Raw genomic sequence first — 27,515 nt, forward strand, 5'->3', positions numbered from 1 at the left:
GGATTCTTCTCGGGTTCTGAGAAGTTTGAGCTGAGTGATGCATGTCTTAGTACGCTGGAAATCATACAAGAATACGGTTGTTATCACCACAACAGTGTTCAGCGTGCTACGAGCCATCGTAAGTTTTAATGGATTCTTAGTTAAAGTTCATAGAACAAATGCAGATTTATTGCTATAATGGAACATTAGAAGTGACACACTTTTTGAATTTTGTATGAATGTGGGCATTATATTTCTCAGAAAGATGCATGAAAGTACACTTACATAATCATACATACACATTGTAGTTTGTTTAATCTGCTCAGTTTTACTCAGACTGTCTGGATAATCTCATAATTTAAGTCCCTCTGCCAGAATTCATGACTCAATAGCAGCAGCAGTGGCATGGAGGCCTATTTCACTGTTTACACCTTCACAGGACTCTCCACTTCACAACAAGGCCACCTAAATGCCTTAAGGGTACATTTAGTGCAGTTTAAGTGCTCGGGATGTGTTAATGTGCTTCCTACAAGGATAAAATGTCTCCAGCGTGCTTTTATGTATTTGACAAGGCAGTAATGTCTGCTCCGCACTGAATTTTGGCCAACGTCCAGATTACTGCAAGACCTAATCAGCTTAATATGAAGTGTAGCAGATATTGTTGAGTGCACAAGACATAAGGTGCAGTGTGGATGATTGTTAAACCACAAGGATCCTCCGCAAAGTAGAGATTACCGCTGTGATGCTTTATGACCGCTGACTTTTAAAAAACATTATGTTCAGTATTTAACAGCAAGATGCAACAAAAGGTTTGGCATTGTATACCATTATAATACTTAACAAAAGTGCAGATACAATAACGCTGGCCAAATTTAATCCAGTATTTCTTTTTTTTTTATTACATTCTAGTTCATTGTGAAGAGCAGTCTGTCGGGGCGGGTTTAGACCAACAATAAGCTATGCATCTCCCCTGGAGATTGTCTTTCCTCGGAGTCGAGGATTAGAGGCATTCATAGAGAGAACTAGTGAACATACACACACAGTATAACACACTGAGAGGGAAAACCTCGCAGACACACTGTTAGAGTCATGGTCAGGATTTTAGAAATATTGAATTACTGAGTCCAAGTTCCCCAGTTGACCCTTAACAAAACCTCGCCGCCCTTAGTTACTGTTGCTGTGTCTGTGAAGCTGTCTTTTCCAGCACTGCACATATGCAGTCTGCAATAATAACAGCAGACTTCCCTCTAGAATTTTTTTTTCATTTTGAGGAAGACAAAAGCAGGCTTCTTATTTCTAGCCAGAAACAGTCGCTGGCAGATTGTATCAACTGTAGCTAGCTAGCTAATTGAGCTAACGTTAGCTCCCATGAATTGGTTGAAAACGCTGCCTCTGGTTTGAAAAGTTGTTGATGCAGTGTAGAGCTTGTTAGTCCTTGTATTAGAAATATGACAAGGCAAAAATGTAAAGTTATGTATTTTTTTTGACATATCCCTGTTAGGCTGCTTAGCTTCCATATTTCTGTATTTTTTATTTTTTTATTTATTTATTTTTACCTTTATTTATTCAGGGGGAGGTTTACTGAGAGCAATGCTATCTTTTTCAGGAACGCCCTGATCACATTCGCACAGTTACACATCCACACCTGGAAGCTGCCCAGTACAACCATAGTCTGATCTGATGGTCACTGAGCAACTCCACTGGAGCGGTTGGGGTTAAGTGCCTTGCACAAGGGCACCTCAGTGGTGGTAATGCGGGAGGGGCAAGCGCTGCTTTTCACTTTCACCACCCAGATTTATCCTGCCGGTCCAGGGTATTGAACCCAAACTTTAACGTTACAAGAGAAAAGGCTTTTAATGATGAAGACTAATCAATGTTTATGCCAGATGTAATGCTATCTTGGGTAAGGTTGGCTGGGGTTGCTGTGATGTAAACTTCCTCGATTGAAGCTTATGTTGGAGCAGATAAATACACAGTTTAATTCATTCCTTACACTTTTGTTTGCACTTTATTGTTCTTTTTTTTTAAAGGCTTAAAGATTTAAATGCGGGACATTCCCTCTCACTAGTCCCCCATGCATCTCGGCATGTGGAGAAATCCAAAACTTGACTACCATGGCTAGTTATGCTAGATTTGATATAGATTATTCATTATTATTATAGATTGTTATATGGATTTTTCTTGTTTAATTATATTTTCTGTGTAACAAAACAATCTAAAATCTTTACCCTCTTTATTAATGTATATAAAATGTATTGACATAATTTCTTCAAATTCTAATTCCCTAAATGAATGGCTAAATGAAGCGTTCTACACTGAAGGAGAAATACTGAAGCCTTTACATATTTGTTGGCCTATAAAGTAATACAATTTAACAGTCTAAAAAGAATGTTATAATAACCACCGTGTGTAAATCTATAATTGTAGGATGTAATCTCTTGCCAGGTTCCTTAAACCCCATAGTGTCCCCATACAAGCTATACGACTCTGCCCACTGTACAGACTGAACAACACACACACACACACACACACACACACATCCACATGATTGTAAAACAGACACACAGACTCCACTCTGACACTGGCATGTACTTATCCCATGACACATTAACGACAAACCAACCAACATGGAGAACGACCATTAAGGGGCCTGTTGACCTCCATTTATGACTCATAGAGAGCCATATTAATTCACAGGGGACACATTACGTAGGAGTATGTGAATATGCATGTGCTCACGTGTGTGTGTGTGTGTGTGTGGCTTCCTGTATTTTGACTTTATTGAATCTATGCAGGCTTTTTTTGACAAGGCAGATAATTATCTCCTCCGTCTGTTTATCTTTTGCGCCTCTGTGTCTCTTTCTTTTGTGTCACCGTAGCTGCAGCAGACATTTTTGGCAGAAAAATGCATAAAAAGAAAACCCTAGGATGTGTGCCATTAAGAGCAGCAGCGGTATCAGTATCAGTGCGGGGATAATGATTGCTGGATGGGACTGTGGGGATTAGCGCATGGCTAAGCTTGTTGTGACCACAGATTGCGGGGCACTCGAAATGAGCAGTGCCGGGCCACGGCCAGGCTGGATTAAAGAGCTGTGTTGGACTGGTGGGGGTTAGGGTTGCACGAATGGCTACCTGGTTTACTTAAAGGCTGGCTGGAGGGTTTAATGCCTGGCTGACTGGTTAACTGGTCTGCTGGCTGGGTGGCTAACGGGATTGTTGAAAGTCTGACAGGCTGTAGCTGTCGCTGGCAGGGAAAAGAGCAATCGAGCTCTCGGATTGACGTGTCATAATGTCGGGTCATGAGCCAGAGAGACTGCTACCGATTTAAACTGGAAAGATTTGCAGCGTACGGTGTTTCTACAGCAACTGCTAATCAAAGAGCAACTCACACTTACTTCTAGATTACTAGATGCATTAAGGTATTAGTGTATGAAGCCACTAAAGCACAGCAACACTACAGCAGTCCCTTTTGGATCTATACTGCAAACGTAAAGTGAACAGGGACTGTTAACATCCAGTAATCCTTCACAGATAGGTTTCTCTCTCTCTGGCACGCTTAGTTGCATCTCTGATTGAGACACTGACAAATTATGGACACTCTGTTGCCAAATTAGTAGGTATATACTGCCAAAACTAATGGAGTCTAACAGCCCTGCAATAAATCCACCTTTCGTAAAGGTTATAATGTCCAGTTTTTATTCTGAGGTGTCGATTACCCTTCATGGTCGTTTTGGAGGCTGTAGTTTGTGCTGCCAGATTGTATTGCGTCTTACTGAGAGGTGTTTTTAATTTTTAGTCTACCCTCATTAATTTAAATTGGGTGGTCAAAATATAAACACTACTTACGTAAGAACACCTAACTAATGACTGCACATCTTAATGATAACAAAATAATTGTTGTTGTGCAACGGGACTACACTGAAAGAAGAGGGTGTGTAGTGGAATTATTATCATATCTGTTCTAACACAAAGTGTACACGGAAAACTCTGGACATTGGAGGTTAACTATGTAGAGATTTATAACATAAAATAAATATAATATATAATGTGAAACTCTTGTCCCGTTCACCATTTAAACAGTGCAGACTAAAGCGACACAAATTATTAACAGACACTGTGTCCATTCAAATTATCATCAACAGAAACTACATTTCCCATGATGCCTTGAGTGAAATTGTAAACTAATAACAGTAGCAGACAAAGTGACAGCAGCATGATTGTTTTAATATCTCATAATACTCGTACTGTTCTGTATCCACACATCAAGTTTGTTAAGTACTCTAAGCAAATATTCTCAACATTAAGATAACTAATGTAAATATCTTTAACACTCTATACACTAACAATATAATATTCCAATTTAAAGACAGGTAAGAAATATAATATGTCGTCTGCTGAAATAATGAAACCACTCAATTGCATTATGCATTATATTGAGGTTTACATTACATTAGTATTGATGCAGATTAAGTTTCACTGGGCTACTTGCATGTGTTTCAAAGCTATAGTCTGATATCTGTCCTGACCTCCTGACTATCACGTGGTCTTTATCCAGCCCAGTCGCCAGGAAAAAATGTTGGCATTGTACATTTCAGCAATCCAAGGATACGTCGAATGTCGACGATTTTGCTTTTGGTCAGACGTAGCGAAAAGAGACACCGGCCGGTTGGGAGGGGAGGTGGATGGGTCCATGAAACACAAGGCTTTCATCCAGGAGACCGCTGTCTGTGTCCCGTGCGTCACGTTACAATCAGCTATTCGTTTGTGTCCCGTGTTCACAACGTTCAGTGTCATTTTCACTGTACAAAGATAGTAGTTTTAAGCCCAGCCATGTAGTTTTTTCCTAAACCTAACTTTAGTGGTTTTATTGCATTATTATCAAAACACAAACCATCTTTTTTCTTACCTTAACCAAGGAGTCTTGTTGCTTAAGCCTAACCAATCGTTTCACAACGTTAACCACGAGGCATTGCGTTTCTGCAAGCGTGATACAAGGCTGATATGAAACATATTTATGAAACGTATTTTTGGTTCAGAAACATATCCGTGGTTTGCAGAAACGTCCAATGTCAACATTTTTTCTGTCGACTGGGCTTCTTTATCTCTAGGTCTATCAAATTAAACCCCACGCACAAAGATTCAGCTGTTTTGACCCCTTAAATACCGACTGTTGAGGCCATGAAGCCGCGCTCTGACTAACTCTGTGATAAAACCAGCTCACACTAGTCACCACTAGATATGATTGTGCTCTTGTCATGTTGTAAAAGATTTAGTGGTGAATATCTGAATCTTGATCTCTGAGTAGAGCAACAACACAGGGGTGCCTGAATGGAGGCTGCACAATGCGGCATTGTGGAGGCAGCGACGGGCCTCATTAGCTGCACCACATCCTGGTTATCTGATCTCTATGCACAGTCTGACTTGTACCAACGCTTGTAACTTATGACTCACCTCGTGGATCAAAGGCACCAGTTGTCAAACTACCTGGCGGAGCCACATTTCCTGACAAAATGACACCAAGGATGTGCTAACATGTGAAACTGGAGACCTTCATTAGATATAGGAGCTTTTCTGGTCAGTGTTAGTCAGCACTGACTCTCCGTGGGTGATGAGATCTGTTTTTAAGATAAAACCAGAGACGTCCAGTCATAGCGTGATAATGTGAGACAGACAAAAGGTGCTTTGATATGGTTATTATTATCACTTTTTATATCTAACCAGGCTTCTCCTTTGCATTTAGTAGTTTATTTTCCCCTTCTGACAAATCCTACATATACTCTTTGCACAGTTTACATACTATACTCTTAGCTTAGTTGTTTGCTCTCTTGTTTTTTTTGTCATAACCTTCCTCAGCTCAATGAGGACAATAGCTTCATCTTCAGTATCTTGAACTTGAAATTGAGGTGTCTGTTGGCATTATGGCGACCTATAATAATCCAGGCTGTTCTCGTAGCTATACCTATGAAAAGTAATGCACTGTAATTCGAAAAAATATCCCACGAAATCAATTCGCATGTAATCCATGTAATCACGAGTCAAGTATAAAGAGTGAAAAGCGCAGCATAGGGAGGAAGTCGGGCTCGATGGGTGGGTCTAAAAATACCAGTCTTTCTCCCAAGTGTTCTTACCTCGTGTGAAACCATAAGTCAACGTTGATTTATTTATCACGTGGCGACTGTGGCTCAGAGGTACAGCAGGTCGTCCACCAATCGGAAGGTCAGTGGTTTGATCCCCAGCTCCTCCGGTCACATGTTTAAGTGTCCTTTAGGAAGATACTTAACCCAGAATTGCTCCCAAATGCTGTACCATCGGTGTGTGAATGAGTATTTAGATTAGATCCTGATGGGCAGGTTGGCACCTTGCATGGCAGCCGCTGCCATTAGTGTATGAATGTGTGTGTGAATGGACGAATGCTGACGTGTAGTATAAAGCGCTTTGTAAGGCGAGTTTGAGTTGATTAGAAAAGTCTATTTACATAACTTCCATAATTAAGTAACTATAGATATTTTAACCCAAACCACAATCTTTTCCTAAACCTAACCTAACGAAGTAGTTTTGCTGCCTAAACCTAACCAAGTTGTTTCCTGTGAAAACGGGAGTTTATTTTGAATAGACTGTATGCATGTACCGAGCTGGAATGGCATGTGCTGCTGGAAATTTGTAGGAAAAGGCACGAAAAATGAGGAATAATTTTGATATCATACGAACGTTGAATGAAAGGATACGTTGAATAATCCCTCTGCCAGAATATTGGTGGCCACATTTGGCTCTTATTATATTTTCAAAATTTAAACTGACATTAACTTGGGGCAACGGAAACACAATATCGACATATTATCACCTTATGAAGTGGTAAACTTGTTAGCAAACTGTTGCTCGTCAACTTTAAAATTGATTTAAAAGAAAATGAACTATTTTGAATCCCTCCGTTGTCTTGCAATTGCCTTTAGAATAGTTTATTGATTTCCTATATGGGATTAAATGGATTACTCCAAACGTTCACTGCACGTCAAGTATTGTAATTTAAAAGGTGATTTAGAGTGCCTCCTGTACCAGTCTGCCAACAGAAAGCTGCCTCCAATCTCCATCAAGTTGTTTGCTTCATTTAGCTGACGGCATGAATAGCACAATAGAGAGAGGCCTCTTCCCTCTGCTCATAGTCTTATTTTCATTTGTTAGATATGAAGTTAAAGAAATCATTTTCACTTCAGTTTAAAGTACTTTCATCTGCTTCTTCGTTCTTCGACGTGCTTTGTGTCTGAAGCAGAATCTTGTTCTGAAGAAAAGTTTCTCATGTCTCGAGGGGTTGGCGGAGGTTTTACAAGCAAAGGAGAATAATAGAGTACTTAAGGTCAAAAAAGTACAATATTTTTCTTAAAATGGATTGTCTATTGAAAGAACCTGTGCAAAACTCTGGCTTGGTTTTCCCCAAACTGTGTTACACAAGATTGAACAATTAAAGACGTTCCTATAAAGATAACCACCTCAGGCAGAGAAATAAGTGGGGAAAAAGTCAAGGACATATCACAGTCTTCATGACAAGAATTTTATTTTCTTTTTTTTTTTTTATTACATTTTGCATTAAATTAAAGAGTTTTTTTCTTTACAACATACATTAAGCTGTGAATCAGATGTTAAGGAAGTGGAGAGAGTAGGGCAAAAAACTTTGTGACGTCACAATATCTTACAAGCTTACAAAGTTCAAAAGGTTGAGAAGTTGAGAAGAGAGTCGATTTGCATCTAATAGCGGTGTATTATAACAAGGGTGAAAGACAAAAAAGGCACACACCAAAGAACCTCACTGTCCACAGCAGCCTTCACAGTCGAACCCAGTCCAGTCTTTAAAAATGTTCAAACCCCACCGACATCAAACGTTCGATGTTACAGAATCTGAAATGCACCCGCGGCTAAATTTACTCGTCTACACGGGATGTGGACATTCGACCTTCTGACCTCGACAGATTTTCTTGTTCACATTCTGTGTGGACGCGGCAGTTCTCCCGAGGTCAGAGACACCGCAACTGAACATTTCAAGACAAGAAATGTTTAGTCGTAGATCAGCATTATTCCAGGCCAGGGAGGATTGCTGGGTCATGCACTCCTCAATACGCTGGAGGGGGTAAATAGGGCCTTGTAGTGCCCAGTAACCAGTCTACAATGCAGTGGTATTCTGGAGGAAACACACCCCTTCACACTAATCTTGGGCCATTTGCACTTTGAAGATCTTTAAGTAATCACTGGGAGAACTGTCTCAACTGACCCCAGACCGTGCTTCTGAAGGGGCTTTGACCTAATCTGTTGCCCACGATGACCCCCGTCATTTGCAACCGAACCCTGCGAGCGTCTATGTACACACACGTTAGTCAGGTCACAGATCCTACACGTTCCTTCTCGCGTTAGCTGTGGATTGAGACATAGTTGGCTTTCCTCCATTGAGAAACAGAAAAATTGCTTGATATCAAGAAAACTTTTACCTATCTACACATACGACACTAAGGGAGTGCTCCGTTGATTTAAATGTTGGGGGGGTGATCAATAAAAATCCTCAAGTAAAAAGGAAGTGAAAGCAGAAAAAAAGATCGGATTAGTCGAACTCTCAGCCGTTCATAAGGCTTTGATGAGGAGAGTTAGTGAAGCAAAATAAAAATAATGTTTTCTCTTACAAAAAGGGGGTTAAATAAGGTAAATTTTTTTTAATATTGTTGTTTTAAAATGTCAACTTTCTTCACAGGAACCAGCCTGTTTATGCAACTGCCTAACAACTGAGTGTTACGACGCACACAAGAAGCCTAGAACTGTGTTAGTACGCTGGGTGCTTATGTGTATCTCACACTGTGCTGGTGTTGCATTATTATTGCAGTGCAGCAGAAAGATACCCATACACTGGCCTTCTCAAGTAACAAATGTTAATCGTTCAGTTAGTCAGTCAATCGACCGTCACTCCAAACCAACAGACAGCAAAAAAAAAGTCAAAACAAAATACCAGGACTTTTTAAAGTTGTATAAAATATAAAATCAAAAACACTCACAACGTCTTCATCGACACTGCCAGAACAACATAAAGGGTTGCTTTAAGCGCATTAATGGCACAATCAGAAATGAACCACAAAGATGAATGTGTGTGTGTGTGTGTGTGTGTGTGCATGTGTGTGTGTGTTTGCGTGTGCATGTGCATGTGTGTGTGTGAGAGAGAGAAAGAGTAAAAAAAGAAGAATCCTCCTTCCTCTCTTCCCTCTGGACTGTAAGTGTTTCATGTCTAGGGACCAGAATTACAACAATAACACCTACATTCTTTAATTGCATTTTTATCAAACCAGGGAAATATCATGACGTAAGAAAAAAAAAAAATGAAAATACTACAAGGAGACAAAGTTAACAGCTATTAAAGAAAACATTGTCACTACTTTTTAGGGGTGTAAGGCACAAATTTACATGTGGAAACAGAAGCAGGCAATACAGATGGTTTTGTAGTTTTCCTTTTTACCCGCTCGTCTGCGCGCCGCCGCCAGAAACGATGATGCGTTCCCGGACGGAGGCATCGCTCCGTTTGCCTGCAGCGTCACTTCTTTTTGTGTGTGTGTGTGTGTGTGTGTGTATGCAGATTCCCGTACTGTTGCTGCTTCTCTTATGTTTTCATCATGCAACAGTGAGCTTTGATGGCACCGGTAAGCCAGCAACCAATCAGGACAAATGTTACTGACTCACACAAAACCACAGTGCTGATTGGAGGGGGGAGGATGGGGGCAGGGAGAGGGGAGGGATGCTCATTGGAGGAGTGAAAGGGTGAGATTCAGGAAGTCTTTTTTATGATTGGTCTAAAACAATGGAAATTCTGGTCCATGAAGGTAAAAGTCCCTGTCTGGCACAGTTTAAATAAATATCTCCTCGTCTTCATCACAGAGGTCACATATATGTCAAGCTGCAGGTCCCACTGAGCACACAGTAAGACCTAGTGGACCTTTAGTCATCAAGAAAAGTTCTACGGGCTCCAGTTTAATGACTTTAAATACTTTTTTTTTCTCACACTTGATTAATTAATATTAAAAGATCTCTTCTCTGTCCTCCCTCTCTCTCCGAGCCTAGAAAGTCAGTCTTTTTTTTTTTCAAAAGCACTTAATAAAAATAAATACAACAAGCTATTAGTATTAACAGTCATGTGTTATTCAGTAACCAGTACAGTAGAAGATTCCTCTGGCCCCTGGCTTTCAGTCAAACGCAGGCAGGACGTGATTGCTGTAACACTGAGAGGCTTTTTCACAGTTTCTGACAGAACTCAGAAAAGCCGTCTGTCCCTTCAGTCCGAGCTCAGTCTCTCCGAGTGCTCGCTCGCTCAGATACCTCAGTCCTTGAGGTACTGTACAACGATTATTCTCCAAACCCTCCCGTGCTGTCTTCTTGTGTGCTTTTTTTACCAGCGTGATAAAGTATCAAGTCAAGTCCCGGCGGCCAAAGACACCACAAACAAGAGAGCCACCGTCTTGGATGCTACAGGGCGCCGTTGGATGAAATATTCAGGACGAGCATTGTCTTCTTCTGTTTCAGTAGCACATGTTCCCATGTGTGTTTACAGAGGAACTGGGAGCCAGCCAGAGCGTGAGCTCGATGACGGCAACAAATGACGACAACCATTTGTATAATATTTACATATTTATATAAAAAGAAAGTGTTTTCTTAAAAAAAAACTGTGTTGCACTGTACTGTACACCAAAAACAAACAAACAAAAAACACTAAAAGGAGATGCAAGTTGTACAGTATTCCCTGTTTTTTCTCTCTTTCAGAAAAAAAAAACCTTTCACTACTGTCCGTTCACATTGGACTGACTGGATAACTATCGGACTATGTGCAGGAGTCTTTGACTTTTGTCGAGAGTGAGACTACGGAGGGTTTGGGGGGGACATCAGGCTTGAGATATTTGATGCCCGTCCGAGGCAGTGACCCGTAGGAGCTCATTCCAGGCTGCCGTGACAGAGATATGCCCTGTGCTGTCATTTGTATGGAGTCCACCCTCTGAGGCGCAGGGGGCGGCGTCTCCACGCGGTTGAAGCTGTGATGTCTCGCCAAATGGGAGGAGTTAGATGAGTTGGTGTTGTGCTTCTTGAGGACGGAGGATCCGGAAGCTCCGGATGCCGATCCTTTCCGGAGCCCGTAGACTGACGAGTGGACCTCCAGGCGTTTGCCCATTTGTGGGACGGCTGGAGGAATAGTGAGAGAGGCCTCCCGTTGGGGCACACGTGGCGGCATCATCCCGTCTGGATCCACCATGTTGAGGTTGTGACAGGGGCTCTTGACAGTCTTGTATTCCAGAGTGGCCCCCTGGTCGTCCATGACCCCGTGGCCCATGCCGTGGTCACTGTGGTGGGGCTGCTCCACGTACTCGTGCTGGTACGACTGCTGGTGCTGCTGCAGGTGAGGCTGGAGCTGGTGCTGATGCTGCGGCAGAGGCAGGACCACCACGCTGGGGATGTGCCCCGGTGAGGCCCTCAGGGGCAGGTCTGTAGAGATAACAGGGGTGCCCATCGGTGGCATGTCCTTGGTGCAGGCGTTGATGAGGTTCTGGTTCCTCTCCCACTCCCGGCTGCCCCGGCTTGGCTTGCGACGCGGCTGCATAGGGGTGGATTCAGGCGTTGGCAGAGCAGCGAGGTCCAGGTGGTGCTGGTCCGCTTTTATCAGCATCTTCCCATTCGGTGTCAGTCTCCCGTTGTGCATCAAAGGGGTGAGGATCGCCTCGGGGCGGCCGTCTTTGGCCTGCGTCTCGAACAGGCCCGTCAGCTTGGTCACACTGTTCATGGAGCCCCGGCGGGAGTGGAGGTGGTGGCTGTCCTTTTCCTTGCGGCCTGTCAGGTCTATGTCTCGCCGCCGGTGGTCACAGACACAGTAGACAATGATGCCAGAGAAGATGGCGCCCATGGCAAAAGCTAGGATGACAGCGATGGCCAACAAGGTCACGGGAACCAGCTGGTCACGACCCTTCTGGTAGCTCTCACGGATCACACCTGCAGAGAGACGTGGAGATGACATTCAGACTAAAAGAAGGAGAGATCATAGCTGCTGCTGCTGCTGCTGTGTGTTGTGGGAACTTGTTTCTAAAAAAAAAAATAGAGCTGTTGGGAAAGATGCTTATTATTAGACTCACCAAAAAATAGAAAACGATATTGAATTACTGGGTGAAAAAAGATTAGAGGTTTAAATTATTTCATGAAAAACATTCAAATGAAGCTGGCTTTATCCCATCACGGGGAACACCTTTTCAAAACGGGCACAAATGGTAGCTCCAAGTAGCAACATTCAATATTTCCCGAAAATCCAATTTTAGACTGAAAATGTGTTTTGGTGGGGTGATTATGATTCACATTTTAAATCCTCGATAAAACCCTCCACTGAAATGAAAAAAGATATGAGCGCAGATAAAGGAGCCTGAAATACCCGAACCCCTTTCTTCTCATAGATGCAAATGGGCGACTTTTCATAAATCTTGGATCCAATCTCATGAATCACAGAGAATACATTAAAAAGCTTCTGATTAGGCGTTAAATCCAATGAGCTGTGTCATCAGTGTCTTATGAAAGCACCACTTTCAAAGAAGCGCTGCGATACGGCCAAATAAAAGATAATTCAATAAAAGCAGCTGTGGAAGTATTACAGCGGTGGGAGAGTGGGAGCAGCAGGTTGTGTGTAATAAAACGGGGTCAACAACAATCTGCACACACATGCACCTCCCACACACACACATACACACACACACACACATTCACACACGCTCACAGAGGATAACCTCCAGCCTGTTGATGAATGTAGACATCTAATGCAGCACTCTGTTCCTTGGGTTAAACACACCAGTCCACAGCAGAGAGATTTATAACGCGTTCACACATGACCTGTGGCCAACACAGATCAGTTACCACAGACAGAGGATTAGGCAGGTGGGCTCTATCACGTAAAAAGCTCCCACAGTGCACCGCTGCTCTTGATAACGTGACTCAGTTACACGTGTGTGCTCATATCACAGTATATATTATTCACTGTACAGCACATACATGTGGACAGATTTGTGAAATTCTCAGGTCATAACAAAGCTGCAAAGCTGTGAAATGCAGAACCAGATGGAAGCTTTCAGTCCCTCTGGATGATACAACTAAAGACAATAACCTGATATTCATACGTATGAATGGGATTCAACTTCACATAATCCATTTAGCTATTGTGTGTGGAGGTGTATTTATGTTCTAAAATAAACACTACGTGGGTGATAGGATTTGTATAACAGCTTTTGGAAATCATCTAATTTACATAAAGGTGGCAAGAGTGGAAGGAAATAGCTGGCTATCATTTCTTATTTCACTTCTTACGGAATGATTTTATTGACTTGCATTCATGAAATACTGTTTTTACGACTCTACCTTGTTTATGTCTGATTTGCTCAACGGAAAAGTCAGCTTTAAAAGTGAAATGTATTTTGAAAAGTGACCTACTGTAGTGCATAGAAAAATAATATTACAGATATGCAAGTACTGTACGCTGCTACCCAATCTCCCGGGAAGGCGTATAAATAGCACGACATAACGAGGACATTCCGCCTGTCGCAAGGACGCATTTTAGGCTTGTCACGTGTCATTTGTACACCACGCAACAAAACTACGGTAACGTCCGTGGTTACATTTATGCAACAAAACCACTTAGGTTTATGAAAAACATCATGGTTGGGCTTTAAATAAGTATGTCAATACTTAAGTATATACTAGTAGTAAAGTACGAAAAACAACGTAACATAAGTATGCCAAACACTTCACAAACGTCACTAAAAAGCAGGTCGCCAACACCACTAATGTAACTAAAAAAACACTTTTTATTCTGTCACTAGCTCTATTTATGCGGATGCATTTACATCGCAGTCAGTACAGACTACATGGCGTACAAATTACACGCCGAAAGCAAGACCGCCATTCTTATTGCACGCTAAAAGCCTTGCATATTATCGTTCATTATCATTCATACACCTTTTCGTGGGAACGGGCTGACACAACAGCTACATGAACATGGATATTCAATGTGTTTGATTTGTTTGCCTACAGGAAATTGGCAAAAACAAATAGATAATAAAATATATGACAACACTTGTCATTGTCAACAAGCAGATTGTAATTCGCAATTTTTTTTCTTTTTGCATTTTTTCTGTTTTCATGAATCAATTCACTTTTTTTTAGCAGATAATCATGTAAGTGTTTCAATTTGCTCTGTAATTTTCCAAAAGAAGAGACCACAAATGAGGCGTTAGTTGCAATAATTCAGTAAAATCCTGAAGGAGCGGGCTAATCGCGTTTAGGCTTTTCAGCTCGTCTGTGTCACCGAGGACGCACTCAGAGAATATCTTCTTTCTGTGTCTCTTCAGCGAGACATAACACAGACACAGAGACAACATGGTAATCTGTTCTCATGGAACCGAAATCCAGACTCTCTTAAACCAACATCTATAATCCTCGCTCGCTGCAGTCATACTTCATTAGTCCAAAGACACGACTTAAATCACGTTTTTTCCAAGCTGAAATGAAACACTGAGCAATGCCGGAGTCTCTGCTTGGACTTTAAAGCTCAAACCGGGATGAAAGAGCAGTTACTTTTGCTCAGATCGTTCCTCATTTATTGTTAAAACAGATCTTCACTTGTCTCTTTAATAGAGTGCTGACAACACGCAGCTCAGCTGTAACTCATTTAGTTTTAAACAAAAGGCTTACAAAAAAAGTCTTTTCTGGTTAAAATGGTTTCTTATCGGGGGACGTGCCCCGCTGTGTAGATAGTGTGAGAAGTGATGAGTGCTATCTGCTGCGAAGCATTAACGGCTGACATGTGTTATGCTGTGGACTCGTGTGACCAAACGGCCAACCTGTCTGACGAAACATCTGCTTCCCATCTCGTACAGTAACTTCTGAGAACCAGAGAGATACTTTTCCTCGCCGCTATCGTTCAAGTTGTCCTCGCTTAGATCTTTTTTTTTCCTCACTTTCTGCTACTTCTCTCCTTCACAGAAACAATGCATCACTTTTGTGACTTTGTTCTTGTTTCGTTCACACTGTTCAGCTTCCATATGGTGAGTGCTCTTCTCAGTGGAAACAGGGAAAGACTAATTATAACCTCCTGGTCTTTGTGAGCTATCATCCTTTGGCAGGAACAACAATGGTGATGGGTGGCATTTAAGAGCTGCTGGGTTAAGCGCTTCTGCGAACAAAGAAGAAAAGGAATACGGCCTCACTTGAGGTGAGGAGCCCGGAAAATCTCCTAAAAAACCATTTACGTAAGAAAATGAAAGTGCGAGCATAAACAAATACTTTGGCAAATCTCTCTTTTTTCCATAATCCTTGTTAAATGTAAATACATTCATCCATCTCCGTCCACGGTGCTTACATGCCGAAAGAGCGAGTCAAAACTGTTATGAATTTTCATGACAGTGGATTTATCGCCGCAAAAGGTTAACCTCCGTCGACCGGGGATTTGGATTTCACATTGAATAACAAAGACGGAGGGGAGCAGAGCCAAACGGGTGTCCATTCTGGTGAAGGAGGCGAACTGTGGAGCTAGATCTTTGTCTCCTATTCCGGGTGTGGGAGCCGAGGTTAAAGCCCTATTTAACCTGCACTGCATGGTCCTTCCTGTTTAAAAAAAATCCTTTCATTCTTTTTTCTCACTTTTCTCCACCTTCCATCCATCACTCATGTCGCTCACACACACTTCTGGAGGGTACTTAGCCCGAGGCGTTTGGGTAAAAAACACAAAAGAAAGAAAAAGAAGGAAACTTATCTTTCATGTGAGGAATTGTTTCTCATCCTAACATCAAAGAGAATGTAAGTAGCCACGGAGGACGCGGGAGCCGTCTCTGTCGAATCACAGGACTTGAGGGTTTTGAATCGAGCTATGAGCGCCTCATTTATCGAGGCCCGTTTGTGATCTCTGCAAAACTTTTCAAAACTTTCACAACGTGACCTTGAAAAGTATCAAAGTGTTGCTAAAACCCACGGATTTTCCTGCTTCCGTCTCGTCTTGTTGAGGTTCTGACTGTACAGTGACTTATAATCGGCTGGTTTCAACTCTTGCCTTCGCCCCCAGAATGCAACGCGAGGCATCGTGCAGTTCGACACTTCCCTCAGCGGTTGAATTGATTTGAATTTCACACCGCCTCAGGCCTCAACATTCAGATATTAAACACATATCTCTCAGATACTCAGATATTTCTCGCTGTCAAAACAGCCTGGGTCGGCAACACTTCCTTGTGAATCAGAAACATTGTAATCTGCTGTGACTGGAACCCGTGAATGCTCTCTCTCAGTCTGTCTGACACACATAGACACCCCTTACACTCGTCTTAATCTCTTCAGAAGCACCAACTGACTCGAGCCCACAGGGCACGTCTTTGTGCTGGTGTTGGGGAAACTTCAAAGGTAGTTAAACATCACAGAGAGGTTACGGAGAGGGCCCTAACCTCTGACTACAGGCCGCTACACAAAGACACTGTCTGCAGAATGATAAAAAATCTTAATCAGACTTAAATGCACTCGCTGACGTGTCACTTGTTGAAAGGCAGAACAACGGACCTTGACAACTGCTGAAGTAGAAGAAAAGATGGAGAAGAAAAGATTTACTGCCTCGCATCTACTCTGCCTCCACTGCGGCGACAGCTTTAGCAACTTCTTATTTGCTTTCAGGGACTTGCTTGTTGTCATCTTTTAAAAGGGGACACTGCTCTTTAGATGATGGCAGCAATTCATTAAGTTCTACTTAATCCCCAGTTAGGATATTATCCCATTAAGTCTTGTGTATGTTTACGTTGGAGAGGCACTCGCATTAATGCTGTTATTCAATATTAAAGCGTTCATCAGACAATCGAGAGTCGGTGCACGGCATACTGATGAGCCAGTTAAGGTATAATTAAAGCCCTAATTATATCATTCTGCACCTCAGGTATTAACACCGATGTACTAACCTATCCACCTCCGTGCATACAAACTGTAGCATTTAATACTCAAAGGAAATCAACCTGAATTACACGTCCCTGGAACATTTATCATCAGCTGTTTGATGCATTAAATTGACACCGGCACTGTTTTTATTAATGGGTGATAGACTTGTTAAAAGGCACTGCCCAGCATGAATATCACAGCTCAAACAATTCATCCAATTATTTCTGAATTTCACCGCTTTCACATCAGGTTGACATATTGAAGGCAGCAGCTCCCTGACAGCACGGCTTTATCGCAAGTGATGAAATCATAATTTATAACAAATGTGGATTTTTCTATGAGGAAAGACTGTAGTCTGTTTGTCTATAGAGTTAACGCCTGTTAATTACTGCTCAGTCTTGATGAGTATGTGATGTGTACTTTATCATGCTATAAAAATGTGTGGCAAGATCCTGACTTCCATGGATGCCTAAAGTGATATGTTTTATTATTCAACCAGTTATAAATGCAGCCATAGATAATCATTCATAAATGTTTCAGCATAAAACAGGCCCTGCGTCGTTCCCTCCAGAGAACAAAGACTCAGCTTGTATCTACTTGATGAGCGTCTCACTCGCGGACATCGTGAACGTGACCATTTAAATTCGGTTCAAAGCAGAATAATGACAGCTGAATGTGGGTTAGGCGAAGCTTCAAAAGCACAAAAGGATGAGCTGCCGTGATATGAGATTCAGTCTCACATGGCCAAAAAAGACAAAGCAAAGCTTTTGTATGAACCAGTAATGGCAAGAGGTCTTACTGAAAAGCATAACCGAAACATTCAAATGAAGGAGTGAGCAGCAAATGTGTGTGGAAAACAAAAGCGGCCTGAGAGAACAATAAGCTAATCAGTGGAGGAAATTATGGCTTATAGCTTGACGTCAGTCGGGGAAGTGCGTAACGCCGGGAAAACATCCAGTCCAGTGTTTCTATTATGATTCACAATGAGCTGCGAATAATTCATCTGCCTCACAAAGGCCTATCACAATCTGTGTCAGTAAGACACAAAATCCTGCTGGTAATATACTAATGAAGGTGTTATAATGACAGTTGTAGGATTATTTGACTAAAACATTACATTGTTTTTTTTTCTTTGCCACAGTGCAGTCGTCCTGCTTTAAAGGACCACCTCACCAACTTTGAACCTAAATCCTATCATCCCTTTTTTATAGGATTAACCTAAATCCTATCATTCTACTGCAAGGACATATGAAACTACTAACATTAAATTACCCAATGCGCTCGCCCTCATAGGCTCCTGGAAAACGTCACCAGCCAAATGCATCATCTGACAGTGAGCAGAGTTCATGTTAAACTAAAGCGGCTAATCTTGTCGGCTCACTTCCGAGGACGGGTAATTTGAAAGGAGTGAAGTCTCCATAATCAGACAACCAAGAAATCCTTCTCTTTTTCTTTTTTTTTGCTCACTACTGGTAGAAGAAATAAAGCTGAAAGGTAATCTGGATAGTTATAGAGAAATGGCTACTTAAAGCTGAAGTAGGCGAAATTGGAGCAAATATGATTTTAAAAAGTTATTTTTATAAAACGGTTGCTATATTGTGATATTGGTACATGAAACAAATCACCTGAAAAAGATCATGTGCCTCTGTGTCCTCCGGTGCTCCTAACAGCATCTGCAAGATTTCACAGACCGGAAGAAAACAAGCAGTAAGAGCTGATCTGAGGTCTGCCGTCCAGCTGCCGTCTATGAGAGCCGGCTGTCAATCACTCGCGAACTCCGACCAAACGATCAAACTAGGCAGCGCCGATCAAATTTGAATCAATATTATGTTACGTTAATGCTTATTTCTCGCCTCAAATCTTTTCAGAATCATCTTGTAGTGCACGGTTTAGCTGTAAAATGAGAAAGTTTGTGACGCCGCCGCCATTGTGAAATCTGGTGAAGGAACGCCAAGTTCCGGTCACATGACCGGAGCACAGCCAATAGCAACATTCTCTCTCTGAAATGACCTGTGATTGGTCAAAGTCTACCGTCACGGGCTAGATTTTCTAAAGCCTGAAAACAGAGCCATGAGGAGGTGCAGAAGTCTAGTTTTCTCTCTGAACACTTAAATTACAATATGCTGAAAGGTTATTATGGAATTTTTGCCCAATGATGCCAAAAATATACTGCCTAATGTCACTTTAACACTCTCTTCTTGGTCCATTTGGCACTAGTTGTTTGTTCTGGTTTAGTTTGCAGAGCTAAAATGGGGATAGATCAGTGGTTAGACGGACCCTTCCAAATAGGGGTGTTGCGATATACCGGTGTTAACGATAACTAGTGATATTTGAAAATGAAATATTGATATCATGCTAATAATACACATATGATAATATCGTGTAAATAATCCAGTGCCTCTTAAATCATTTTGTATATACAGTTATGTTACAGACTCTCTTGCCACCTCCATACGCTTGTATTTTGAGTGTAACTCATTTGCCAAAAAAGAGAGAAAACACAATAAACAAAGTTAAAGATGAATTTGACAGATAGCATTAGATTTTCTATAGATATCGCGATAATATTGTTATTGTTAATTCCTTTGGCCTCGATAATCGTGTAATTAAAATCTGATATTGTGACAGCCCTACTTCCAAACTACACTAGTTGACTTTTTTAGGTTTTTCAACATTACAGGCATAACTGTGTTTGCAACAATTCTGCTCTTCTAGGGGCATGTAGTCATGCTGATGGAGGTTGAATTCACTGTTTGCATCATGTTCATACTGTGCATTGTAAGCAAGTTTGAAACCAGAATGTGACTGTACACAAAAAAAAGCTATTTTCTCCGCTGGTATTGGACGTATTTGACAGTTTTTCTCCTCCATAACTACAGCAAACATTCAGGATTGACATGGCATCCCCAATAACGATGGTGAAATGTTCCATCAACTGCCTTCCATAAAGTGAGGTGAAGTGAATTGCTGAAGCTATCAAGACTTTTTGGCATGAGAAAAAATAAATAACGCTGCATCCTTGTGTGAGCGGGGTCATCCTATCCCTCCATCATACCAGCCTCACCTTGGCACACAGGTGTCAGAGAGCTGCCTGCAGCTGAAAATAACCCTTGCAGAGCAGCTGTCAGAGCAGTAGTAGTCGGTATTACCATGTGGTCCATGAAGGTGATTCATATCTCTCAATAAACTACAGAAGCTCTCGTCTATCATGGCAAAGAAATATTATCAAAATGGAAAAAATATGCAGATCATGTTTCTGTTCATCAAGATGTAAACACTGCATCATCTTCAGTCAGTTGACAACTGTGAATACTCCTCCTGTGAGTCCTTATGAGTAGAAAACAACAGCCATGTCTCCCAATTTACATTTGTGTAATACTAATTTGCCTTTCCAATTAGGGTGAGAAACATAATTGCTACCTGGATTAAGTTCACAGGCAATGCTTTTTTTTCTAGTGTAGGAAGTACTACGTATTGTATACTGTATATATACCACATGCAAGTCATTGTTGGCTGTTCGGGGTGGATTATGGGCGTACTAAGTGCAGAGCCTCGACACCAGAGACCACGGTTCACATCCTGAGTCCTTAGCAACAAAAGCACTGTGGTTAATGTTAGGCAAAGATGGTGGTTTTGGTTAAACATTCATAAAGTAAACACATCCTGTCTGGTATACTTCGAGTCACTGATGACTTTTTCAATATTTAACCACGACCCTTATCTTTCCCTTACCTTAACTGAGCACTTTGAGTGCCCTAAATTAACATTAAAGGAACGTTTAATCGTGCTTTTGTTGCTGTAAGCAGATATTGTAGGGGAACTATGAATTACCTTGGCTGACATGTTCAGTATCAACATTTCGTGATTTGCAAATTAACATTGAAAAAAATACCTGTGTTTCCTTCTCAATGTACTAGCAGGTAAAAAGTACATATACATATATAATGTACATTTTTACATCATTTTTATGAGACACTGTTTCAGCTTAGATAAGTTGAGCTAGCTGGGTTAACATAAAATATAGAACGTAGACTGTTCAGGGTACAAATTGTGGCCCAGTATGAAAACAAATGACTGAGAGGGATAGAGAGAAACACTCTGTTCAGCTACGATATCTGGCTACATCTTATATCCTCTCTCATTCCCATCTCGTTGGTTCAATTCTGTCCTTCAGCCAGTCTTGTCTATACCTCCTATCTCTGTTCTCTCTCCCTCCTAACCTTCGCTGCTGCATTATTGTCCTGTTATGTTTAATAAATCTTTATCATGTGTGTTCCTCTTCTCTCCCCTCCCTCATTTCCCATGTCTCTAACCCCTGTTGTCTCTCTCCATCCCTCTTTTCTTCCACCTCTCTCCTCTCCTTCTACCCTGGATAGCTGCTGTAATGAACCCATAAATTGGAGCAACACAGCGGTGGCTACAGGTCGGGGCTGGGGGAGGGTGGATGTAAGGGGGGAGGGAGGAGAGGGAGTTGAGCCTGACAGAGAGAGAGAGGTAGAAAGAGGAGAGAGAGCGAGACGTGGGGGTGTGGGTGGGGAGCAGAGCAAGGATTCATTCCTGCAGACAGGGAAGAGATATGACTCCAGTTGGAGAAGAGACAGACTACAAGGGGAGAGACTGAGGAGGAGGAGGAGGAGGAGAAGGTGCAGAGGTGGAGGAGGAAGAGAGACAGAGAGAGGCGGGGGGGGGGGGGGGGGGGGGGGGGCGTTGGGGAGGAGACTCCATAAATTGGTTTCAGGAATTAATTTGCACTAGGTAAGGTATAGCCTTGGAACATGCCATCCCAGTCAGATGAGAGGTCCTGTGGAAGGGAGACTGATCACAATGGCAGCAGATGGTGGAGAGTGGCAGGGCTGGGGCTTTCGGAGTGGGGGGAGGCAGGGTAAGCGATGGGAGGCAAGGGGAGAGGTGTATGGTAGGGTGACAGGGGTGGAGGAAAATATAACAGAGACAGATGAGGCCCAGACAGACAGACCGACAAACACCAAGCTCAAATGTACTGTGAAACACAAGCGGCCACCTGGCAACTGCGATGGTCCCACTGGAACGGCGGATAATGATGCTGTTGGGTGCTAAATATCATGAGTGTGTGAATACTCATCACTTTGCAGCATTTCTAATTACTATGGTGGTGTCGGGCTAATACATATTGGCAGCACTGTAATATTCATTAGCAGATAAGATTCCACCATGTCTCAACTGCAAATGAAAAAGTTGGGGAGTAATTGTAATTTCTTTTAAATCGCAAACAAGCTTGCAAACGACTTTGGATATGAGCTAATACATTTTCACTCAAGCAGAAACTTTTTTTTTTTTTTACTTAATTTGAGAGATAGATGCTATGGTTAAATGTTTATCCCTTATTTCTTCAGTAAAATGTGCCGCATGGATTTATCTCCGTGGCATTAAAATGCAGGAAAAAGAAGTGAGTCATTTACTTAGTTTCCATCTCCATAATCATTTCTCATATATTGATTCTAATTTCACTTTCACACACACAGTTTGCTAAGTTTTCACAGTACAGTTGACACCTGAAGCCAGTAATACTGAGGGCGACAGGAAGGAAGAGGAGGCAGGATGGGTGGAGCGGGAAATGAATACCGTTGACTGTGGTGCTCAATTTGCCATGCTGAAAAGCATTAAGCTGCATGGAGGCAAAACTGTGCTTAATACCATCAAAGCAATCAAAGGCAGGAAAAAGGCAAATATATAAATAGCAAAAAAGAAAAACACAGTCTGAGACCAAGCCATGCAAAATATCAAGAACTGCTCACAAGAAACCAACACAAGAAAATCAAACAAATCTCATCAGAGCTGACTCGTATATAGAAAAGGGAAAAGAAAAGAGTTGAGCTGAAATTGAAATATAACTGATAAATACTGAAACAAAGCTGCAAAGGTGTCTTATAAAAATCATAATAATAATGATCGTACAGAAAAAACAGCAGGAAGCATTGTTTTGAAATGTGAAGCCCTGTTGCAGTTACCTGAGCTTGGTTAGCCCCCCCCCCAAAAAAACGTAACTTTTATAATTGCACGACAGCTTTTAGCTTTTGTCATGGATGATTCTCAGTATAGCATTCCTCACCATTACTTGTGAGACTTGAGTAATATTACACCTGCTCAGGTAAAGGCAACAAGGGGAGCGGCAGCATGTTGTGATTCTGGCTGTATATAGGCATGCTGTCTGAAGTCTCTGCCACCATTGTGCTTGGATCTACCCACCGGTGCCTCACCGCTTCCAGCTGACATTCACCGCACTCACCGCCTCTGTTTACTCTATAGACGGGTGATACCGGAGTATGTGCTGTGTTACATCTGGTCTCATGGGAAGGAGTGTAAATAGTACGATATTACACGGACATTCCGCCTGTCATGAGGACGCATTTTAGCCTTTAGCCAGTTAGGTTTAGGCAACAAAATCACTTAGTTAGGTTTAGGAAAAACGTCATGGTTGAGCTTAAAATTAATGTGTAAACTAAGTAAATACATATGGAAACTGAACCACCTTATTTTAGTGTTTGTATTTATAAGAAACAGTATGTTTTTAGCGAGCCCCGTTTTGTGCATCTTATGTATTTACATTACATTCGAGTCACATCACTATGCATCTGATTGTACAGAAATATATACCTGTCCATCTTACCTGTCAACACGTTTCTGAAGGTATTTCCGAGTGATGTCAAATGACCCCTTATTTTTCAGAAAAATTGGATTGCTTGGCGCTGTGACTCGAATGTGATGTTGAGGCACAAGCTGGGGCTAGTTTTTTAGCATGAAAGGCACACTGCGGCACATTCATCTTTATAGCATCTTCATTGACAAAAGTCTTAGCTCATTAGCTGCTGTGTTTTTCTCTCTGTCTGTCTCTTTCTTTATATACAGCGCGTCTATAGACAGTCCCTACTGTGAATGAATCACCATTATTAATAATCAATATCTCCTCAAGGCCACGGTGACGCTGCCTCTAATAGCATGAACTATGTAATGTAGCAGGGACATGTTGCATGTTGCATGTTGTTTGATCTGTAATAGGTCTACTTGCTTTATTAAGGGACAGAACACGGATCACCAGCACTGCTGTGACCTCTTTTTTTTTTTTTTTTTTACTTCCTCCCTCCTATGTGTGTCGTCCTACTCGTCTCCTTCCCTTCCCTCCTTTTCTCTCTCCGTCTCATTTATCCAGAGAGCCGTCCTTGAGGCGGTACAGCATTAGGCGGGTTGTTAACACAGGAGAAAAGGGCGTTCAATGTCATGTCACTGTGTCGCAAAGCATGACAGAGCCGGCGCCTGGGCCACCTTCTCCAGGAAATAAATACATCGCCATTTTCCTTTTCAGAGTGTAATGGTCTGGATATTACATCTCCTGCGGGACATTACGGTCCATGGATAATAAATCCATCCTGCGGAGTGTGCGTACCACTGTTTGTGCGCGCGCACGTGTGCCTTAATGAGCGCAGAATGTGTGTGTGTGTGTCTGCATATGCATGCGACGGCTGCGTAGGTGTGTTTGAGTGTACGTTTCTGTGGGGGGTTTACGTGCACAGCGTGAGGCAATTTGTCCCCCAGAGAGAAAGTGATCCACTATCTCTACACCTCGTCAGCTGGAAGCAGCCAGGCGGCCGTAAATCTCAATTACAAGAACCCCTCCCTTCCCCCCCCTCCCTTGCCACAGGTGACAATGGACCAAATCGACTGCTCACTGTTGTGTTCCAAGGCTTACCAGTGGCTTCGGGCTGAGTCTGAGAGGGCACGGCTACGTAGGGGTCCTCCCCTTTGTCTGAGCTCATTGGGGGGTCCTTCCGCTCCACCATGCGGCCCCGCCCCAGGGGGCCCTCGGCGGCCTCGGGTAGGGCCGAGGTGGGGAGTGAGAGGGTGTGGTGATGGTGGCGGTGATGGTGGCCTGCCGGACACAACACAGGTTAACCGTCGCTCGAGGGGACAGGCTTCAGTGCATGTGAGCACAGGCCAGCAGGGGTGCAAACACACACAAACACACACACACACACACACACAGACATCTATTCCTCCTTTGAAGCATACACACAGATACACGTCACACACACACATAATGACAGCTCCTGGGCTGTGTGAGGCAACAGAGTATTTCTCCCTGGTGACCCTGGGCAACTCATTAGCAAATGTGTGTGCGTGTGTTTCTCAGGATAGACGTGCCCTCTCTTTTTTTTTCTGCCTCTCTCGCTCTCTCTCCTCCTGTTCTGACTGACATGTCAAAGCTCCGTTGGGCCTGTCAGAGCAGAGCAGAGTACAATCGCGCTGCTCCACGATCACCATAGGGTGCCTACCTTTGATATGAAGGACAAGAGACAAAGTTTCTTTCCATCTCTCCTGTTGAGAAGTCTGCCTGTAACTTTTCTTCAACTGCGGAGCTGCTTCTAACTCAGCTCGTGATCTTCCCCGCTCTCTGTCTTGAGCTTTCCGTTACTTTGATGCTAACTTTTCCATCAATTTTGTAGCAATGTTCAATTTGTTTTCATGTACACCGATAACTTTAATTCATGAAGTTTGTGTTTTGAAGCTGAAACAAATAGTTGATTGAAAGAAACTTAAACGGCAGCTACTTTGATAATTTATCGATCATTTTAGTCATTTTTTCAGGTTTAAATACCAAATATTCTCTGGTTTCAGCTTCTCAACTGTTAAGATTTGCTGCTTTTTTCCTCGTCTCATGTGACATTTAACTGAAGATCTTACACCTTGGGCTCTGGGAAAATGTGCTTGTGAAAATTTTTGATTTTTGTGCCATTTTATAGACTAAAATGATTCATTGAGAACAAAATTGACAGATTTATCACCAATGAAAATAATTGTAATCCTAAATATGTTTCTTCTGTCCTCCTCTCTCATCCCTCCTTTCCTTTTCTTTGTTGTCTCCTTCCTCATATTTCCCATTTACTCCCACTTTTCTTTGTTTTAAACCAAAGCTCTCCCAAGCGTTTCATATCCGCATGGCTGCTAATCTTTATTTAGCAAGGCCCCTCAGCAACATGGCTAGATCAATCACCAGAAAGATGTCATTAAGAGTTAATGAATTTTCTCTGATTTGACTCCTCTTTGTAATTAAATTCCTTAATGGCTAAATGAACTAGTGGCCAACAGTTGAAGAGGGTACCATAACACAGCCAGGAAGTTACACTGATGATGAGACTATAACAAGAACGGCACACACAGGATGTCTCTCTGTGGAAATGTGAGTGCTCTAACACCTTAACGTGACAATTGCAGCAAAGTACTCTTTCATCTGTGGATGATGGATCACACCGATCTCCTCCCCGTCTATCACTGCACGCCTCTCAAACAATGTGTGCTTTCCTGCATCTGCCTGTCTCCCTTTTTCTTTTTTTTTAAATCATTTCCTTTCATAAGCAGAGTTTGTGCATAAGCTTTGTCTGTTTATTTTTGAACCATGCTAATCACATTACCATCCCACATGCTAACACTTAAGCCACCCTACACAATTCTGCACAAGCTACATACTGTATTTAAACATAATGTATTTAAGCTGCAAAAAAGAAAATCCACCCCTAGATGAAGAGTGACAACACTTTTATCAACAGCCTCCGTCTCCACGGAGGAGGTGACAGCAATGTGTGTGTGTTTGCAGATGTGCGAGTGCCTTTTCAATATGTGTTTATGCCAGTATTTGAAGAGGGGAGGAGCATTTTCAGGGGACTAACATCGGCGCTGCTGGTAGACGACGCACCAACAGACACCCACACAACACCACCCAGAGCCTCCTCCTCCTCTGTGTGGCGTGGCAATCATTAAAATGATTTATTTAACTATTGGCCCAAGGCTGAGAGATTAGTGTGACAGGCCTATTTTATAATTCATTCCCCCACCGCCAGGGGAAGTGCAATTCAGGCAGATGACACACATAGAGAGAGAGAGAGAGAGAGAGAGAGAGAGAGAGAGCCTCAGAGCTCCTCCACGGATCAGGGGGGAAAAAAAGCCCTAAACTGCCGACGGATGCACATCCCTCTCTTTCTACAGATTAAAAGAGAGGCGAGGGTGTCTAGTCTGGAGTAGAGGAGAGGAGAATGAAGAGGGGGCATTTATTTATCTTCAAATCCATATCAACCACCGACAGATAGACGGAGGGGCTTTGGTAATGGCTGAGACTTTGTTTGGGGGGGTTGTAAACTGGGTGTTGTCTGTGTCTGTGTGTGTGTGTGTGTGTGTGTGTATGTGTGTGCCTGGAAACACACAGCCAAGCCTGTGGGAGCATATTCAGCACTATAGGGGCGCACAGCAACACAGATGCCTTTTTTCTGACCCTGGATCTCCAAAAGGGGGAGAAGCACAGTGGGGGTAGAGCCACAGGGGGGTGAGAGAGAGAGAGCTGGGCTTTCTGGAACGACTTTAAAATATCTATTCTTGTCATTCTGTATGGATCTGACTGTTTTGATCTGGCAGCTGCGAGGTATAGGTGTGTGAGAGAGAGAGAGAGAGAGAGAGAGAGATTCACTGAAAACCAAACCAACGCGCTCTCCTATTAGATAGAAATAAGGTGGATGTGATAGATAAGACTGACTTTGCTGCAGGCTAATCACATCTGTTCATCATTC

The 27,515-nt window shown here is 42.4% G+C and overlaps 1 protein-coding gene and 1 long non-coding RNA gene across 5 annotated transcripts in view; one reads left to right on the forward strand and one right to left on the reverse strand.

Moving 5' to 3' along the window:
- Window positions 1-27,515, forward strand: part of LOC119492539 — a 66,594-nt gene that overhangs the window by 8,550 nt on the left and 30,529 nt on the right. The window lies entirely within an intron of this gene.
- Window positions 7,512-27,515, reverse strand: part of sema6a (sema domain, transmembrane domain (TM), and cytoplasmic domain, (semaphorin) 6A) — a 113,100-nt gene continuing 93,096 nt past the window's right edge. For 2 of the 4 annotated variants that reach the window (XM_037777040.1, XM_037777041.1), the window contains 2 exons: window positions 24,650-24,829; window positions 7,512-11,973 (listed from right to left, as the gene is read on the reverse strand). In XM_037777040.1, coding sequence (XP_037632968.1) covers window positions 10,817-11,973; window positions 24,650-24,829 — 1,337 coding nt within the window. In that variant the 3' untranslated portion in view covers window positions 7,512-10,816. The remainder of the gene's footprint in view (window positions 11,974-24,649; window positions 24,830-27,515) is intronic. The other 2 variants (XM_037777043.1, XM_037777042.1) reach the window with 1 other exon arrangement.

The sequence above is a fragment of the Sebastes umbrosus genome, chromosome 8 (assembly GCF_015220745.1).
Source record: "Sebastes umbrosus isolate fSebUmb1 chromosome 8, fSebUmb1.pri, whole genome shotgun sequence".
Lineage (NCBI taxonomy): Eukaryota > Metazoa > Chordata > Actinopteri > Perciformes > Sebastidae > Sebastes > Sebastes umbrosus.